This window comes from Triticum aestivum, chromosome 7D, assembly GCF_018294505.1.
Source record: "Triticum aestivum cultivar Chinese Spring chromosome 7D, IWGSC CS RefSeq v2.1, whole genome shotgun sequence".
Classification (NCBI taxonomy): Eukaryota; Viridiplantae; Streptophyta; class Magnoliopsida; order Poales; family Poaceae; genus Triticum; species Triticum aestivum.
In genome coordinates, this window is record NC_057814.1 from 419,674,412 (window position 1) to 419,693,419 (window position 19,008).

General features: G+C 44.3%; 2 protein-coding genes and 1 non-coding gene across 5 annotated transcripts; all 3 read right to left on the reverse strand.

Moving 5' to 3' along the window:
- Window positions 1–3,478: 3,478 nt before the first annotated feature.
- On the reverse strand, window positions 3,479–3,551 carry TRNAA-CGC (transfer RNA alanine (anticodon CGC)). Its single transcript has one exon. It is a non-coding gene; the product is annotated as a tRNA-Ala (tRNA).
- An 846-nt stretch (window positions 3,552–4,397) lies between these two features.
- Window positions 4,398–7,734, reverse strand: LOC123169694 (uncharacterized). 3 transcript variants are annotated; one of them, XR_006484922.1, is made up of 8 exons: window positions 7,175–7,734; window positions 6,992–7,091; window positions 6,829–6,894; window positions 6,569–6,686; window positions 6,018–6,106; window positions 5,537–5,809; window positions 5,243–5,339; window positions 4,398–4,905 (listed from the first exon to the last, which is right to left on the reverse strand). XR_006484922.1 is itself a non-coding variant. In XM_044587568.1 (8 exons), exons 1-8 carry the CDS (start codon window positions 7,453–7,455, stop codon window positions 4,852–4,854), a joined length of 855 nt encoding a protein of 284 aa, XP_044443503.1. In that variant the 5' UTR covers window positions 7,456–7,728; the 3' UTR covers window positions 4,398–4,851. The 3 variants fall into 3 exon arrangements, 2 of the variants coding, with proteins under 2 accessions (XP_044443503.1, XP_044443502.1); XM_044587568.1 differs by having other exon boundaries at window positions 5,748–5,809; window positions 6,018–6,094; window positions 7,175–7,728; XM_044587567.1 differs by having other exon boundaries at window positions 5,748–5,809; window positions 7,175–7,725.
- Window positions 7,735–9,399: 1,665 nt separating this feature from the next.
- On the reverse strand, window positions 9,400–14,992 carry LOC123169693 (extensin). Its single transcript, XM_044587566.1, has 9 exons — window positions 14,692–14,992; window positions 14,315–14,584; window positions 13,415–13,540; window positions 13,126–13,168; window positions 12,796–12,878; window positions 12,445–12,522; window positions 12,285–12,338; window positions 11,624–11,758; window positions 9,400–11,544 (listed from the first exon to the last, which is right to left on the reverse strand). Exons 2-9 carry the CDS (start codon window positions 14,582–14,584, stop codon window positions 10,099–10,101), a joined length of 2,235 nt encoding a protein of 744 aa, XP_044443501.1. The 5' UTR covers window positions 14,692–14,992; the 3' UTR covers window positions 9,400–10,098.
- Window positions 14,993–19,008: the final 4,016 nt, after the last annotated feature.

Here is a 19,008-nt window from a genome sequence, read left to right on the forward strand (position 1 = left end):
TGCAATTTGCGGTGGGGTCGGGCTGTCGGGTCCAACGTGGCGGCCGTGCCCGGGCGCCCCCATATCCGCCCCATATTTGGGTTGGAAATGAGGGGTGCCGGTCAGGCCGGGCGTTTGAGGCCCGTTTAAGGAGCCCGACTGGGCCGAAAAATCATGACCGGACAGTGACCGGGCGGCCCGCCCGGGCGTATGAGGCGGGTTTGAGGCGCCCAGCTGTAGATGCTCTAAGACATGTGTCTTTGGTCAACATGATGAGTCTATTAAACACCTATTTTTTTTAGTCTAATAAGTTTGCTAGTGCAGTATATGTACCATGATTCAAGTAGCTTCAAATATTTACATCCCCCTGAAAAAAAGCTTCAAATTATTACCCCCCATGTAATGCACTTAATATTTTAGGCAATTGATTGCGGGCATAGACAAACAATTTTCTTCATTCTTGTGGGGCGGATGCCTTATGTTGGATCTTGTGACTTATGAGGAATGATGTGATTTTTAACAAATGGCTCCGTACTTGAGGTATCCTGCAGAGTCTCGAGCATAGAGACATTTTTATGATGGTGTCTACCTGGCTGGAGCATACAGTTAGGAAAGTTTTCTCCCTTCATGGATGATGGTGTAATCTCCGAATAGGATTTACCCCACCTTAGTCTGGACTTTTGTACTATTGTTGTAAGACGATCTTTCATTTTCGGTTGTGTTGGGCGTGTTGGCTATGTGCATGGTGCTATGCAGATGTCGTGCATTCTTTCAAAACTATTGTATCATCTTGATATATCAACTAAATGAAATGTGGTTTATCCAAAAAAACATATAATCATTTGCGGTTGCAGTTCATCATGCAACTAAATAAAAAGTTTGTTCATGAAAATTGGCTGGGTTACATACTAAAAAATATTTGTCAATTCTTCTATTTTTTGTTTACATACTCTTATCAACTAGATATTTACACCCATATTAAATCCAAACTTAATATATAAGGTTCGCATAATTCATGAATATTACAAATTTAAAGTTTACAATTTAAATTATTCAAATTCCAACACACGAAAGGGTCTAAAATGAGGTAATAATCCAAATGAAAGCACAACAATCAAGTGTTATGAAATGCTCTCAAGTGATCAATGAGATCAGCTTGAAACGGCCCCTGGGGGCGAGCCGGCGATACAATCGGCGCTGGGGGCGGTTTTGCGCCGAGTCGTCGCCCCCAGGCGCCGAAATTGGCCCACTATTCAGCCCCATTTCGGCGAATAAAGGGCCCATATGGACGAGAATAGGCCCATATTTTGCGTGGTTCGCCGTGTCTCGGCGTTCAATTATCAACACAATTTTTTCTTATCAACACAATGCTCTTCTTCCTGGACGTCGGCCTCGGCTTCCTCCTCCAGCAGCGCGGCGAGCGCTTCCTCGTCATCCGAGTCCATCGCCGAGGCAGGCAAATCGTCGAACACCTTGCACCCGGTGGGCGTGTACCCGCCGCTAAACTGCCCCTCCGCGGCCGGAAACGTCCAGCTGCTGTTGGAGGGGCTGCCGCGGCGAAGCTCTGCTATTTTTCCGGCGGGGAATGGCTATCTAGCGGTGAAGGGCGGCGGGCGGCGCCGGGATATAGCTAGTGGCGGCCGAGGGCGCAAGGGGTGGGAGGTGAGTCGGGAAAGAAAACCTTGACTTTTCCCCTGACAGTGTGGGCCAGCCGCGCTTTTCCCTTGCGCCGGAGCCCCCAATTGCCCCCCAGTGCGCCGGGTTCGGCCTGTGACCGCCGGACGGAAAAAAGGGCCGAACCGGCGATTTTAGGCGTCCTGAGGCCGCGACTGAGGCGTTTTTTTGACGCGGCGCCGAAAAAGTGACCTGGGAGGCCTGTTGGGGACGCGCCTAGAGATGCTCTAATAATTTCTTTCCAGCGGTAACCAGCCCAGCATTCCCTGGAACCTCTGGGGCCCTGTGATTTTCTTTACGCGATCAACCAACCAATCTGGCTATCTCGGACGCTGTTGAACTCGTGAGCGTGTCCTTTTACACCGTCCATGTCCTGCAACCATTCTCAAAGACATGTGTGCATGTCAGTAACTGTCCGTCTTTTTCCCGGGACAAAATCATGTGGCGCATGTCTTGGCTGAAGACGCCAAGCCCGTATCTTGTTTGATCCCGACTGCAAATCGTTTTCAAGGTTACAAAAGGCTCTGGACGCCTGGACCACTTGTCGTGTCAGCGCACTCTCGTGATCGCCCTTCCTGGTTCCCGGATCGAGAAGCTTCACGGCTTCACTTGTGGTGTACTGTTGTCTTGAAAAAAAAGTTACAGAAAATAATTACGCGACCTCGTTACACCTTCCACAATGGGTCGTCATGCTAAAATACACTTTTTCTTCAGAAAAACTTGCCATCTATTCATTTTCAATATAGCAGTATAATGAACACAAATAAAAGTTACATCCAGATCCGTAGACCAATCAGAGATGACTACAAGTATTGATGTGAGCCGAAGGCGCGCCGCCGTCATCGCCCTTCCATCGCCGGAGTCGGGCACAACTTGTTGTAGTAGACAGTCGAGAAGTCGTCGTGCTAAGACCCCATAGGATCAGCACCCCAGAACAGCAACCGCCGCCGATGAAGAATAATGTAGATCGGAAGGATCCAAACCGAAGACACACGAATATAGATGAACAACGACGAGATCCGAGCAAATCCACCAAAGATAGATCTGCCGGAGACACATCTCCACACGTCCACCAACGATGCTAGATGCATCGCCGGAATGGGGGCTAGGCGGGGAGACCTTTATTCCATCTTCAGGGAGCCGCCGCCGTCTCGCCTTCCTGAGCAGAACAAAAACCCTAACAAGATTAAAAAAAAAAGACCAAAAACGGAGCCCTCCCGCTGGCCCTTGCCAGGATCCACCGCGCCTCCATGGCCCTAGGGCCACCAGAGACGAGGCGGACCTGCGCCGGCGAGAGGCACGAACCCTAGCTTTCTTTCTTGGAAAAGGAGAGTTGAACACATTGTGAATTCAAAGTTTTGATGGTGGTCTGTTTAAAAATAATAGAAAGCTCATGGATATTTTAAAATATTGCATAATTTGAAGTTTAACACGTCTTTCTTGGAGAAGGAGAGTTGAACACATTGTGAATTCAAATTTTTGATGGTGGTCTGTTTAAAAATAATAGAAAGCTCATGGGTATTATAAAATATTGCATAATTTGAAAGTTAAACACGTCTTTCTTGGAGAAGGAGAGCTGAACACATTGTGAATTCAAATTTTTGATGGTGGTCTATTTAAAAATAATAGAAAGCTCATGGGTATTATAAAATATTGCATAATTTGAAAGTTAAACACGTCTTTCTTGGAGAAGGAGAGCTGAACACATTGTGAATTCAAATTTTTGATGGTGGTCTGTTTAAAAATAGTAGAAAGCTCATGGATATTATAAAATATTGCATAATTTGAAGCTAAACACGTCTAGATAAGTGGAGATCAGAAAGGTTGGAGGTGCGGGGAATCGAACCCCGTGCCTCTCGCATGCGAAGCGAGCGCTCTACCATATGAGCTACACCCCCTTTGTGTCAGATCGTTTGTTCGCTTCTTAATACTCCTCCGTCCGGAAATACTTGTCATCAAAATGAATAAAAGGGGATGTATCTAGATGTATTTTAGTTCTAGATACACCTCTTTTTGTCCATTTTGATGACATGTTTTTTCGGACGGAGGGAGTAATTGTTAGTATTATCACCACATCTCTATCAGAGCGTGTTAAGAGCATGGCACTGAAGGTGAAAGTGGTTAACCTAATTACCAACACGATCAGACGGTAAAGGATTTGACATCCAAACACAATCAGTTTGAAGTCAGAATCTGCATGTTAGGATGTGGAATTGCTAATATTCGCTTCGGCAGTGTATTAATCATCTTTCTTATATCCATTATTACTGTGCAATGTCTAAATCTGACATAATTCAACAAATCCATTATTTGAATCTTCTATCCTAGCTACGAATACAAAACATAAATAGACGTAAAACAGGATACAGTTCCAGCACTATCCAACACAAATACACAACAGTTTCACCCCTACAACCATCCAACCAAATCCGTTCAAGAAAAAACTATATCAAACCAAAATACACAACAGTTTCACCCCTACAACCATCCAACCAAATCCGTTCAAAAAAAACTATATCAAACCAAAATACACAGCAGTTTCACCCCTACAACTATCCAAGCAAATATTACCTCTATGCTAAGATTCTTGTCTTAGATTTGTTTTAGATGTGGATGTATCTAACACTAAAACATGACTAGATATAAAACAAGAATTTCGGGAAGGAGGGAGTATACAACAGTTTCACCCCCATACTATTGATATAATCATTCTGCCCAGTTCCCGGCAACGCAAACACAGGCCGGAATACAGTAGTCAAATAAGCCAAACTTAAGAATCAATTGTTGTACAATGAGAACAGTAGTTCTTGTTTGAGCATCATCATCAGACAAGTAAAACGTCTCATGCGGCGACCACACCCGATATTTACAGCCGTCTGAATCAAGTCAGCTCCCATAACAACACAAAAGGATGATAAACCACACCCTCACCTCGTCCCGTTTTGCATTCCCTTCACTTTCCCAAGAATCAAGGATCGACAGCCAGCAGCCGAAGCAATTAGTTCGCACCAAAAAAGGAAACAATACATCCCTCGAAGGCATCATTACTTATTCCATGCCGCCTTGGTCAGTATAACATCTAATTCTACATTGTAGGTCTTCTTCGTGGCATTTGTACAGATCAGGCAAAAGCTCATGTCATCTTTTTCGCAACAGGATGGTTATGTCCCATCGCCCCCAATTTATCTTACATTAACTTCATGCTTCATCCTTCATACAAGTGTTATGTAGTATATCGCCATAAGAGGCAACCTTCAGGAGAACACAACAAAACCAAAATCATATTATCGCAATTACCAAAAAATAATCAAATACTGCACCATGACACCGGAGCAACACTATGAAGTGACCAATGCATTAAAGTTTTTTCTTGAAGCATTTCCTATTTGTTGGCAGGTTTCGTATCATTAATTATGAAGATGCATAGTACTAATGTATATATTCAAAACGTTGGTACAGATGTTACATTTCTGCTATGTTAGAGTCTGCCAATAACTAACTCACATATTTCACATTTTAACATGCAGTGTTATCACGAATCTTGGTGAGATCATGTATGAATCCTACAGACCACAAGTTTTGAACTTACCACTCTATCCAGTTGAAGAAGTGAATTTAGTTGGCCTTCATTTACAGGTTCTGGCAAGGGACGCATCTGACCCATGACACCAGGCGTCTCACCCATTCTACAGCATAGATTTATATATAAGTGACCAAACTTCAACAAGGAACAGATAGCATATTGGCATAAACTGTACAAATCATGCTCTGTCTTGCATCTCACTACTTTAATTATGAGACGAGGACTCCTCTGATGACAAAAATAAATGACACGAATGTCCTCAGCTAAAGATTAACATACACAAGTGGTGTCATCACTCACTCGGTTCATATTTACAGCTCCTTTGATCTGATAGCTGCCATGCAAGATCCTACACATTCTTATAAAGAAATGACTCGAACAAACTGAATTAAAGTAGATGACAAAAACTCAAACATATAAATCCTACGCATATGTCATGTGTGTGCAATTAAAGTAGCATACAGGAAATAAATGAAATACAAGAAAAATGCAACAGATAACAATGTCATACCTTTTCAAAATTGTTCGAATATTGTTATTCGTACGTACAAAGAGATCCATGTTCTCCCCCAGCTATAGGAAATTTGGAATTTCAGACACAATTAGCACAGCTCAAGCTTTCATGTGTAGCTTTGAATTAATATGTGCTGCATGAAAATGTAAATTTTCATTTACATGTTCCATCTGTGGGTGGATGCCCCTAATAAAAAGTGCCCACTGCCCAATACGCATTTGGTAAAATATGCCCAGTGATAAGAGACAAAAGGTAAATCATGCAAACCTTGAAAGTTTCAATATTTGCAGAGATCTGATTGAGTAACTGGTTATTTTCCTCCAGAAGATGCTGAGTTGCATTATCTAAAACGAGGACTGCTTGAGAACATTAACATATGAAAATTATTAGGAGAAGTAAGCAAAAATGAAATAGGTCCATGAAATCACACAAGGAAAACATTCTTTAATAGTCATCAATTCATCATATCTAGGAAGAATTATAATCACATTGCTATTATGTAATGCAGCAAATCACACTAGCAGACCCGGGTACACAAACTTAAGACTACATACAGTTCTTTAAACTCATCAGCTTCCATATGCTCACTGGAAGTGCCACTAAGCATTAAATTCCAGGTGATACAGGTATCTATGGTTTGACCACAAAAAAAAGGAAGGAATTATCTCCATGTAATTAACCATAACTCATAATCTCAAGAAATTAGTCTTCATCCACAAAATAGGATTTTAAAGATGTTGGATAAAGCTTTGCACACATTTCAAGGGAGGAAACAACATTTGGCCATTACTGAAACATCAATAGTATCTGGGACCAACCTTCATTTGCAGCCAGGCTATTCTGACCTGGATGATGCATCGACATCGAGAAGGGGACTAAATTATTTGGAGGTGCCATCTGAAAGTTAGCTAGTGAGGTAGAAACAATCATTTTCTCCTGCAGCGATGTCCAGGGAACTTCATTATCGGAAAAAACAAGATTAATACTGCTGAGACAAGCTAAAGGATCTGCGAAAGGTTCGAATCTACAACAACCAGAGTAAGTATCCAAATGAACCAATCATTAAATACGAGACTACCTTCAAGTCCCTTATCCTTTTCCCAGCATAGAATTCATCAGGTTTCCTCCTCCTACTCTCCTTTCCCTGGAATGGAAATAGCACATCAACAAAATAGGAAAGGGCCCCTCTGTTCTCTCTGCTTGTACACAACTACTGTGGTTACAGGGGAAAGAACACTTACAGCAGTCCACCGGCATCTCAACGCGACGTCCCTGATGGTCTTAGTGGGCAGCATAGCAGCAATCTTGATGTATTTCATAATGGTGGGCTCACGAGCATACCTGGTGTTGCCATTAGCACATTATTAAGTCAACCAGTGCCCGCGTGGTAGCAAAACAGCGATGAGGAGAGATTGGGGTTGAACCTGGCGAGGCCCTCCTGGAATATGGAGAGCTCATAGGGGGTCCAGTCGGAGGGTGAGCCGGTGACGAACTTGTACTTGGGCGGCGCCCCCTGGAGCACGGGAGCGTTGGGGGAGGGGAGGAAGACGGGAGGGGCAGGGGGCGCGGGGGCGGGGGCGGGAGCGGAATCGGGATTGGATTGGAAGGAGAGCATGTTATGGTGGTGGTGGTGCAAGGAGGAGGCCCCCTGGTGGAAGCCCATCCCCATGCCCATGCTGGAATCGGCGGCCATCTCCTCGAACATCGGCGACGGCGGGAGGCAGAGCAAACCCTAGCTAGGAGACTAGGAAGGCCATGGCATTTCGTAGAGGTAATGCAGCCTTAGAGGAGTAGGGAAGGCCTGCTCTGCGGGCAATGGTACCTACGGTTTGCGGGCACGAGGATACGATTCTCGAATTCCCCGGCGACCAGCAGCCGGAGGCGGAGGCGGAGGCGGAGGCGGCGGAACGGACTCAGATGAGACGAGAACACTCTTGCGGCTGCGGCTGTCCACGCTACTAGACTAGTACACCCTTTCGCTTCTTTTTTTAAGCATTCCCAACACTTCTTCTTTAAGCAATTTTACCGGGTGTTCATATAATTTACGTAATTTAGAGGAAGTTGTAAGAGGTCTTTTCTCAGTTAATGTAAACATCTTCCTCAAAATCTGTTATTTTTTCTTCTATTTTTCACTAAACAAGCATACAAATGTGAGATGCATCTATACAGTATCGACATAATAATTCAAAAAAAATTATATCAGACATACACACTTGATGATCATTTCAAATCCGCAATTTATAATTTTGATTCGAAATTTAAAGAATTCAAGCATAAAAGTCACTGCTAGTAGAAATAACAGGAAGAAGTTTATTGACCATGAAGCGACCACAAATGGTCAACTAGATCATCGTTGTTCATGACCCACGCGGTTTTCGGTCCGTCGATGCATTTCAAGAAATTTCTAGAGTCGTTGTTCATTACTTTGTAGTTGAACATGTGGTATATGAATTTTGTTCTCCTCATTCTCATAGGAAAAATATGACAGTTGTTCCCGCTCATTATCTATGATCATATTATGCAAAATCACGCACGCGGTCATGATCCTTTTGATGTAAGAACCGTGCAGGACCACGAACATGGCAAAGTAAGCTTGTAGAACCCCAAATGCCTCTCGACATCCTCTCCACTTGTTTCTTGACGCCTCGCAAAGTGAATATTATTCCTACCATGAGGGTTTGATATTATCTTTACAAAAGTAGACCATGTAGTACATATGTCATCAGCAAGATAGTAGCTCATGTTGTATTGACACCCATTGATTTTGAAATTCACCGGTGGTGCCTCTCCAATAGAAAGCCTTGCCAACAGATGAGACATTTGCAAAACATTCATGCACACGAGGCCACCAGGGGGCAACAATCACTTTGAGGGGTCGGGGTATAAAAGCTCCTCCTTCCACCTCCAACCAAAAAAAAACCTAGTGTCTTGAGCTGCTCCACCATTCCAAATCCCCGATAGCTTAAATACTCTCAATCCCTCCGCTCAAACCCCACCATATATTTGAGGATTGAAAGAGGAAGGCTCGATCTACATTTTCCCAATGTCAATTCATGATTCCTGCTCGATTTTATAACCAAACACTTGTTACTCTTGGAGTTTGTGGCAGTAGGCCCGGAAGCTTCCTTGCTTATGGTGTGCTCCGGGAAGTTTGTAGAGGTTCAGTGGTCACCTTTAAGACCAACCCCGAGTGATTTGAGACTCATCCGGTGAGTAACTCAAAAAAAAATAAGGTCAACAACTTGGTGTTTCGGAGGTTTGGCAACACCTCTGCACTCCCCCAAGAGCGTCTTGGACTCACTTGTGGTTTATCCGTTCCCGTCCCTTTACTTGCTTTGTTTGCTTGTTGGCTTGCTAATTAATTTGTTGCTTTGCTTATCATATAGGTTGTTCTCACCGTAGATTGCATATCTAGAGAACGTCCTTTATCCTCTTCGCCTTTAGAAATTAAACTAAAAAAATTCAGTCTCATATTCACCCTCACTCCATCCCCTCTAGTCGAACTCTTGATCCTTTCAAACCATGAGATGAAACACTAACTTACCCAAAAAAAGTTGTTACAAACAATGATTAAAGCAGAAAATCTGATAAATGATGATTGGAACGAGACTCTGCATGTTTGAACCGCTAACGCCATCCATGAACCATGTGACGTTCGAGCAAATTAGATGATTCAAATAACATGAAACTAGTAATCGAAACACGGCATACATGAACTATACGTGATGTCCAACTCCAAGCAAACAAACTTACCAAAAGAAAAGTTGATTAACTAACTTAGAAAGAAGTCATGACAATTGACAAACGACGATCAAAACCGGACTCCACGTTTCTGAACCACAGAAGGCTTGGTTTCCACTTGGGGTTAGTGGATAGGATATTCTGCTTTTAGCTACTCGGGAAGGAAGAAAAGGGAGGGGAATTCATCTCATCATCTCTTGTTTCCTACTGTGTAGACACTTATAGATTCGGTTACATGTCAATGCTGGCACAAGAATATTTTAGGACTGCACTGGAAGCAAGGCAGCAGTACATAAATTGCTGTAAACAAACGCAAGTGATCCGGGTATGAGTTTGGCTTGCTCGAAGAGCAAAACAGCACAGGCATCTTTGTTTCTTTCTTTAATGGAGGATTTGAACGTACAACCCGCAAATGCAAGAAATGTCTCCTTCGACACGGTGTTCTTCTGTCAAAACAAAAAGAGGGAGAGCGATGGTGCAAGTTAAGCACCTTGACCGCTCAAGGCTCAACTCCCTTCACATCGCAGCTTCGATTCCAGGACAGAGATGACATCAACGTCTCCTCCTTTCGAGCCAACAGATGCCATGAGATCCTCAGTAGACAGGGTCAGCCGCCGCCTTCTTTGCTCCCCCCTGACACGGATGTTGGCGCGAAAGGATCGTATATCGGATTTGGGCCACCTTGCCTGTTTGCATTTGGAAATGGATTCTGCTGTGGTGGCAAGAAATGAAACGGCATTCTGTTTGATGGATTTGCTGGAGGAAATGGTCGAAACCCGTTAGGTGATTCATGAGCAGGTGGATTCCCAGGGAAGGTCCCGTGGAAGTGTGGAGGTGGAGCATGCATCCGAGCCTGACCCATATGACTTCCATCTGGAGGCCTTTGGAAACCTTGAACTGGGGAAATGGGGCTATGGTTGGCAGGACGGAACTGCGGTGCTTGAGGTAAACCAAACGGAGAGTTAGCCTGAGCTCCCATTTGGCCCGCTGAAGCTGGATGGTCCGCCGAAGGTGGCGCGTGAGGCCTAAAGGTAAAATCGCCTGTGGCTGGACGTGGAGGTCTGAAAGCAGCTATAGATGTCTGATTGTAGCCTGTGTTTGCTGAACTTGAGAAAGACAATCCGTGCATACCAGCAGGCGGGCGCGATGAAGGTGCCACTTGTGCATTGCCAGGTGTTGGTCCAGCTTGAGGGAAAGGTGAAAGTGTGCCTCTCATTTGAGGAGGTGTTGACATGGGAGGACGCATTTGCATCAATGGCGGGTAAGTTTGCTGCGGTGGCGCCCCAACAGGAGATGATAGTACTTGCACCGACATAGGACCATGAGATGAAACTGAAGGAAAAGACTGGGGGCCACCAGGAGGCCTGGAATGTAATGTTGCTGACGGAGTGAAGTTTGCTCTTGGCGGATTCTGAGTTCCATAGCTGGTGGACATATTTGACTGAGAAGGTCCCGATGGAACTGGCGAGACAGAAATAGGAGGTCTCATTGGCATAAAACTTGGTGCACCTTGTGAAGGTCTCTGGGATTGTGCCATAGCAGGGGAGAAAGTTGGCCATCCTCCAGACGCATGGGGTGTTTGAAGGGGTCTAACAGGCAGTGGCGCTGCGGAAGATGTCAATGGTTGTGGGTTGTAAGCATTTCCAGGTGGTTGGCCAAAAGGTGGTCCAATGGAGGGGTTGGCTTGGAACTGCTGTGAAGGTTGTTGATTGTTCGGCATTGATGGCTGAAATCCAGGAAAAGGTGGTGTGTTTCTTGGCATAAAATTCATGTGAGGAGGTTGTCCTGTATATGGTGGCATGCTGAAAGAACCAACAGGAGGTTGCAGCTGCAAAGAATTGTTGGATAATGAGCTCGGTGTAGGCCCTGAGGAAGGAATTGCTGGAGCACTGGTTTGAGAAATGGAAAGCCAATGAGCACTATGTGATTGGTACTGAAATAAGCCAGGCTGAGAAGTGGTGCTCTGCCCCTGTTGCATATCAGCTGGGTTTACACCACTAGAGGTAACTGCCGAAGAAACAATAGCAGTTTCTGGAGTATCTGTTGAATTTACCTGACAATGTTAAAATGATTTGGTGGTCAATTGACAGCATATTACAACTACAAATATAAGACCAAGCTTCTGAACTTACTGAGACAGGAGTAAGAAGCATCTCAATCAATGCAACTGCAGCATCAACTTTGTCATAAGAGTCAGCTGACACATGTATGTATATGTCCTCATAAGCAGCTTGCGCTTCATGTATATCTGGCTGGCGAACCTCAGCCTGAGCATGAATAACAAATTGAGGTGTTCAGTTGACGTAGTTGTGCTGAAATCGCTATCAGGATTACTTGCTAATAAAGAGTAAATAATCAAGGAAAAGATGTGTTTAGCACTTGAGCATCATAGTTATCACAGTCCCTAAAAGTAAGCTTAAACAGAAAGTATGTCTAAAGGTCTGCTGTGGAAATGATCCTAATTAACATTTTCGATTAGGCGATACAACAAAGATCAAGAGCAAAAGATTAACAAAGGCCCAGCATTTTTGTTTTGTTTCAACTCAATACAGTTTACTAAATCTACGCTCAAGGGATTGCATGTCCAACTGAATACTTTGCATTAAAGATGTATACGGAACAGCACCAAATACAAAGCTATACCAGAGCACAAACAACACATTTAAGAAGTTTGAAACAAGTCATAATAGTTTGTCCATCAATGTACAGTACGAGGGTATGACATACTGCTCTCACTTACATGGAGAACAAAAATGTTATTATAAGTTAAAGGAATCAAGAAAACAAGTTTACCTTTTCACCACTGCCTTTCTTAGTCCCGTAAACTCGTATTTTAGCTCCAGTTTCCTGGCATATGATAAATGATGTAACGGTACATTCTAAGAAACAATAGTATTCTCGTGAATGTTTCAACCAATTAAAATGTAGGTTTCCAAGAATGACTCATTAATACCTCCTGTAGTCGCTTCTGGGTATTTCTCTCAGGTCCTATAAGAATTCCAATGATGTTTTGTCCTGGATGTGCTTCTGTCTACAATAGCCAACAACAGCAAAAGGTAAATGCAACACATTTATATAGAGAGAAAGCAAACCAAATTTGTTATCTACCCAGATTTAGATTTTATTTAAAAAGGTATTCGTTAACCGTGATACATTATACTAGCAGATGGCACTAAAAAGCTGACATGAGAACCTTCAGATATGAATAGAAGATGGACACCACTACAAACAAGTGAAACAACTACTGGTACAAGTGCAAACTGAAACTGATCAATAAGCATTAAACAGCAGTGCATTTACATACAGGCAGAGGGATTTTTGTCTCCTTAAGTAATGGCTTGTAATCATCAGGAGCCTTGTATGCTGGATTTAGTTGGAGTATTTCTCCTACAATGAATACACAGTCAAGTTAATAACACACTTCTTTAAGACATAATACAACAAAGCATGACTAACAGTCTACTACAGAGGCATTCAGTCCCTGCATAATTAATATGCTTAAGCAATATTGAACATGGTATGCCCCCTTGAGGAAGCAACCTTCCATCAGAGACAGGATGCACTGACACAGCAGTAGTTCTTTATTCAGAAAAATATGAAGTGAAAGACAGAGTAAGAGAACAACTTCTCTTACCAATAATTTCTCGTTTTTCAAGCTCCAAGAGTTTAATCTTCCCCTGCCGCGAAACAAAAATGAAAGAAGTTATCAAACGAGAGCATATAATTGTTTCGGCATAACCATAACCACCAACCAACATGCCTCCAAAAGCATATCAAATGAGAGCATAATTTGATTGTACAACTCATTTCCTCTATAAAGCATGCACTTGGGGTTACCAGTTACGAAAATACATACTAAACTAGATCCAAACGTTGTGAACAATAGAAAGGGGGCGAAAGCACGGTGGTCACTCAACGAATACCTCATTCTCTTTTGGATTGTCAACACCATCAGAACTTGAACCCTTCACCGTAATCAATGAGCCTTCGTTTCCTCCTATCACTAGAGCTCCAGATGTCAGCTCCTTTGTAATCTGCTCCACTCTAGTCTGCTCATGCACTATAATGAATTAATGACACCTGGCAATTGAAGCTTCCTACATGAAAGAATCACAAGAAAATGCTCTTTTCTGTCTGGCCAGAGGAAGAGGAACTACCGTAATCATACTTGGGCCTTGCTTGGACAGAAATGTGGAATTACAAGCAACTCAATAAGATGTTTTACAAGACTTTCTAGTCATACAAAATGACACAAGGTGTCAAGCTGGTTCTATGGTTGCTAAAGTAATTAAATAAACGTATCCACATCGTTGAACATATCTAAATGCAAATAACATACTGGCTCGCAGGCTATGAAGAGAAACAGGTGTTTTAAGAATACATGATTGCAAGGGGTAGATCCTTATGACTGAATGCATCTGGAACTATTGACAACACGTCTTAGCATGCCCAAGAAGAAGAATGCACAATGCAGGGTTCTACTGTTAATGACTGAATGTAGAAATGCAACTATGAGCATGACAGCTGCCTGAGTTTGCTAAAGATACACAGAAACATAGTTGCACAAACTCTTGCATGCTTAACAGTAAAGAAGTGTTCCAGTTGTCTGCATTGCAATATCAGAGGATTATACTGATGCAAAGTCCTGTTTCCCATTGTTAAAAATTCAATGTTATCCTTTCCGCATTGCTAATAGTATAGATATAATTTAGCAAATGTCATACAAACAAAAAGGTACTCTGAGAATGTGCTATAAGTCCAACTAAGTACATACATGGACGGAGAGCACTAGATGATACTTGAGCTCAAAACGGTTACTGTACCTGGTAAGCAAGAGCTTTGGCTTTCCTGACGGCAGGATCGGAGGTAAGATCAGGCCCCCACTTTGTGTTTCTTTTGAGAGGTTTAGGGTTCTCTTCCTTGGGGACAGTTGGTGCTTCAACCTTGCGGATAATCATTGAGCCTGGTATCTTATTTTTTGGTATGACGAATCCAGCTTTTGCCCCGAACATTGACAGCTTGGGAGGTAAAGATGGTGACATGGTAGGCTTTGGTTGTCGGGCAGGAGAAGATTGTTCAAGTTTCGCGGCCATCTGGAATCGATCAATAAAGGAGAATTGAATCCTTGAGGCTGAACCTATTAAAACCGAAAGCGGGAAGCAGGGAAGTCGAGAGAGACGCAACAGCCGGAATGACTCACCGTTTCTCCCTGCGCCGAGCCGGGGCGCCGCCGTCGGTCGCCGAGCAGAACCTAGGTATGCGCGGCGAGGGAGCTCGGCGGAGGTCGGGGAGGCGGCGGAGGCAAGGGAAGCGCCGCGGAGGGCGGGAGCGCTACGGTGGGCGGAACGGGGCGCAGGGTGGACGGAGGGGGACGCGACGTCGGCCGGCCGCCGGTGCGGCGCGTGAACTGGGCGCAGCTCGCCTGCTCGGGTTACGGTCGGCAGGTTGGGTGAGTTCTGTTTTCTCCCTGAAGTGCTTCAATATGATGAAATGCCACAGGGTTAGAGTACCTCCAAACAAATGATGTACTATAATCTCCAATAGATGATGTATAAGAGCACCTCTAATTGATCTCTTAAAATTCAGAGAAAGGGTACAACAAAGTACCATTTAGAGCATTATATTTGCTCATCTAAAAAATGATTGTTCCTAACCAACCCCCAATACTTAGCGGCGCAAAAAAAAATCAGTGGCACTTGCGAAGTTGATCGTGCTGGTGAGGCTATTTTGGAATTTTTGTTACATATGCCAGATGAGGATTTATCTATTATGGAGTTCTAGAATATTAGAGATGATTGTCATTACATCCTAGTATTTGTGGTGGGAAAGGCACAAACTAGTGCATAAGAAGAGCATTCAAGATGCCAAACTAGTTTCATTGAGCATTCAAGATGTCAAACAAGTCAATGGGGATACAAGCTCTTACGACTAATTATGTTGTTGCTTCATCTCCAAAGGCTACTATAAAGGGGGGGAATATCTGGTGCACCGGAGCTTGTGGTGCTACCGGTGCACCGAACTCACATTATGTTTTTAGAATGTTCAAAAATTCTAAAAAAAATTAGCACATTGACACAAAATCAATGTAGGTTGTCACAAAAATCCAAGTCAAAAATCAAAACACAACTCGAAAAACAAAAATGGCAAATTCAACACTGAATATTATATAACATAACTTAGGCTTTAGATTCGCCCATTATCACACTGATGTCAACTTTGTCATTTTTGTATCTCAAAAAATATTTTAATTTTTTATACGAAATTTTACGACATCATACATTGATGTTGCGTTAACGTGCTAGATTTTTTAAAATATTCTGTGGCATCCGGTGCACCGGTAGCATCACAAGTGCGGGTGCACCGGATACATCCCCACTAATAAAGGGGGAGGGGGTAGCTAACTTTATTGCAGGAGGTTTTTAGAAGATAGATCATTGTATGGACGTTCTAACAACATAAACTTGGGCACCTGGATTTGGCCTATCCCTAGCGCAAAGATGCAATCGTCTGGTTATAAATTCTAATAATCTAGAGGTCATTGAAACCATGAATAATGGCGGACGGTCGGCAGGAGGAGCGGCTGCAGTTTTTATGATTGCTAATTTCTTAGCTTGTGATTTTGCTATTTCTAGGTTCAAACATTGTAATAGAGAAGCAAATAAAGTTGCGAATGAGCACACTATATTAACTAGTTTTCCTTCTAATGTTGATTGGTTTAAGGAGCCTATGAATTAAATTGTATCTTTTCTCTGTTGGGGACGTAGTATTTCAAAAAAAAATCTACGATCACGCAAGATCTATCTAGGAGAAGCATAGCAACGAGCGGGGAGAGTGTGTCCACGTACCCTCGTAGACCGAAAGCGGAAGCGTTTAGTAACGCGGTTGATGTAGTCGAACGTCTTCGCGATCCAACCGATCAAGTACCGAACGCACGGCACCTCCGCGATCTGCACACGTTCAGCTCGGTGACGGCCCACGAACTCTTGATCCAGCTGAGGTCGAGGGAGAGTTTCGTCAGCACGACGGCGTGGTGACGGTGATGATGAAGTTACCGGCGCAGGGCTTCGCCTAAGCACTACGACAATATGTCTGAGGTGTAAAACTGTGGAGGGGGGCACCGCACACGGCTAAAGATCAACTTGTGTGTCTATGGGGTGCCCCCCTCCCCCGTATATAAAGGAGGGGAGGAGGAGGCCGGCCGGCCACAAGGGGCGCGCACAAGGGGGGGTCCTACTCCAGGTAGGAATAGGTTCCCCCCTTTCCTAGTCCAACTAGGAGAAGAAGGAAGGAGAGGGAGAGGGAGAGGGAAAGAGGGGCAGCGCCCCTTCCCCTTGTCCTATTCGGACGCCCCTTGGGGCGGCACCTCTTGGCTGCGGCCCTCTCTCTCCCCTAAGGCCCACTAAGGCCCATAACTTCCCGGGGGGTTCCGGTAACCCTTCGGCACTCCGGTTCTATCCGAAACTATCCGGAACACTTCCGGTGTCCGAATAACATGGTCCAATATATCAATGTTTATGTCTCGACCATTTCGAGACTCCTCGTCATGTCCGTGATCACATCCGGGACTCCGAACAACCTTCGGTACATCAAATCACATAAATTCATAATACCAATCGTCATCGAAGCGTGCGAACCCTACGGGTTTGAGAACTATGTAGACATGACCGAGACACCTCTTCGGTCAATAACCAATAGCGGAACCTGGATGCTCATATTGGCTCCTGCATATTCTACGAAGATCTTTATCGGTCAAACCGCACAACAACATACGTTGTTCCCTTTGTCATCGGTATGTTACTTGCCCGAGATTCGATCGTCGGTATCACCATACCTAGTTCAATCTCGTTACCGGCAAGTCTCTTTACTCGTTCTGTAATGCATCATCCCGCAACTAACTCATTAGTCACATTGCTTGCAAGGCTTATAATGATGTGCATTACCGAGAGGGCCCAGAGATACCTCTCCGACAATCGGAGTGACAAATCCTAATCTCGATCTATGCCAACTCAACAAACACCATCGGAGACACCTGTAGAGCATCTTTATAATCACCCAGTTACGTTGTGACGTTTGATAGCACACTAAGTGTTCCTCCGGTATTCGGGAGTTGCATAATCTCATAGTCATAGGAACATGTATAAGTCATGAAGAAAGCAATAGCAATAAACTAAACGATCATAGTGCTAAGCTAACGGATGTGTCTTGTCCATCACATCATTCTCTAATGATGTGACCCCGTTCATCAAATGACAACACATGTTCATGGCTAGGAAACTTAACCATCTTTGATTAACGAGCTAGTCTAGTAGAGGCATACTAAGGACACTCTGTTTGTCTATGTATTCACACATGTACCAAGTTTCTGGTTAATACAATTCTAGCATGCATACTAAACATTTATCATGATATAAGGAAATATAAATAACAACTTTATTATTGCCTCTAGGGCATATTTCCTTCAGTCTCCCACTTGCACTAGAGTCAATAATCTAGATTACATAGTAATGATTCTAACACCCATGGAGCCTTGGTGCTGATCATGTTTTGCTCGTGAGAGAGGCTTAGTCAACGGGTCTGCAACATTCAGATCCGTATATATCTTGCAAATCTCTATGTCTCCCTCCTTGACTTGATCACGGATGGAATTGAAGCGTCTCTTGATGTCACTACAAAAAAAAGACACATCCGTGACATTTTGGGCCGAACGAAAAAAAATTATGTCATACATATGACACTTCTATGACGATAATTGTGACAAAACCCGGTATCATCATAGATGTGGTGGGCTCCTACTTCTATGACAAAAAATCATGACAGTAAATGGGCTTTTCGTCCTGGGCGGGCCGGAGACGCAGCTGCATGACATTCTTTGGGCCGTCCATGACGGAAAAAACCGTGGTAGAAGCGAGGGGGAGGAAAATTTCGGGGAGTTCCCGGTTACGGTGGGAGGTCGGGGGCCGAGCGATGCGCGTTTCTCTCGTACACGTACGCACGTGTGTGCGAGGCGTTGGCTCTAACTGAACCCGAGCGAGGCGTTGGGCTCTAACTGAACCCGAGCGATTGCACTCCAGGCTACGCGTTACTGAACCCGAGCGATCGATCGATGGCTGTTAACTGAACCCGATCGAGCGAATCCTTCGCTACTGCTGCTAACTGAAGCCGATCAATTGGATGAACAGTGAGCGTTGCGGGGGGGTTGGATGAACAGTGAGCGATGGCGTTGCCTCTGGATGAACAGGACCCCGTGGTGTGGTGGAGGGCTGGATGAACAGTAGACGGTGGAGGGGTGCCCGTGGAGGGGTGGTTGAATAGGACCCCGTGGTGTGGAGGGCTGGATGAACAGTAGACGGTGGAGGGGTGCCCGTGGAGGGGTGGTTGAACAGTAGCCGGTGGAGTAGCGCGCGGTGGAGGCTGGATGAACAGGAGCCCGTGGAGGCTGGAGGAGGTCGACGGTAGCCCGTGGAGGCTGGAGGAGGTCGACGGTGGAGATGAACAGTATCCCGTGGAGTCCCGTTTT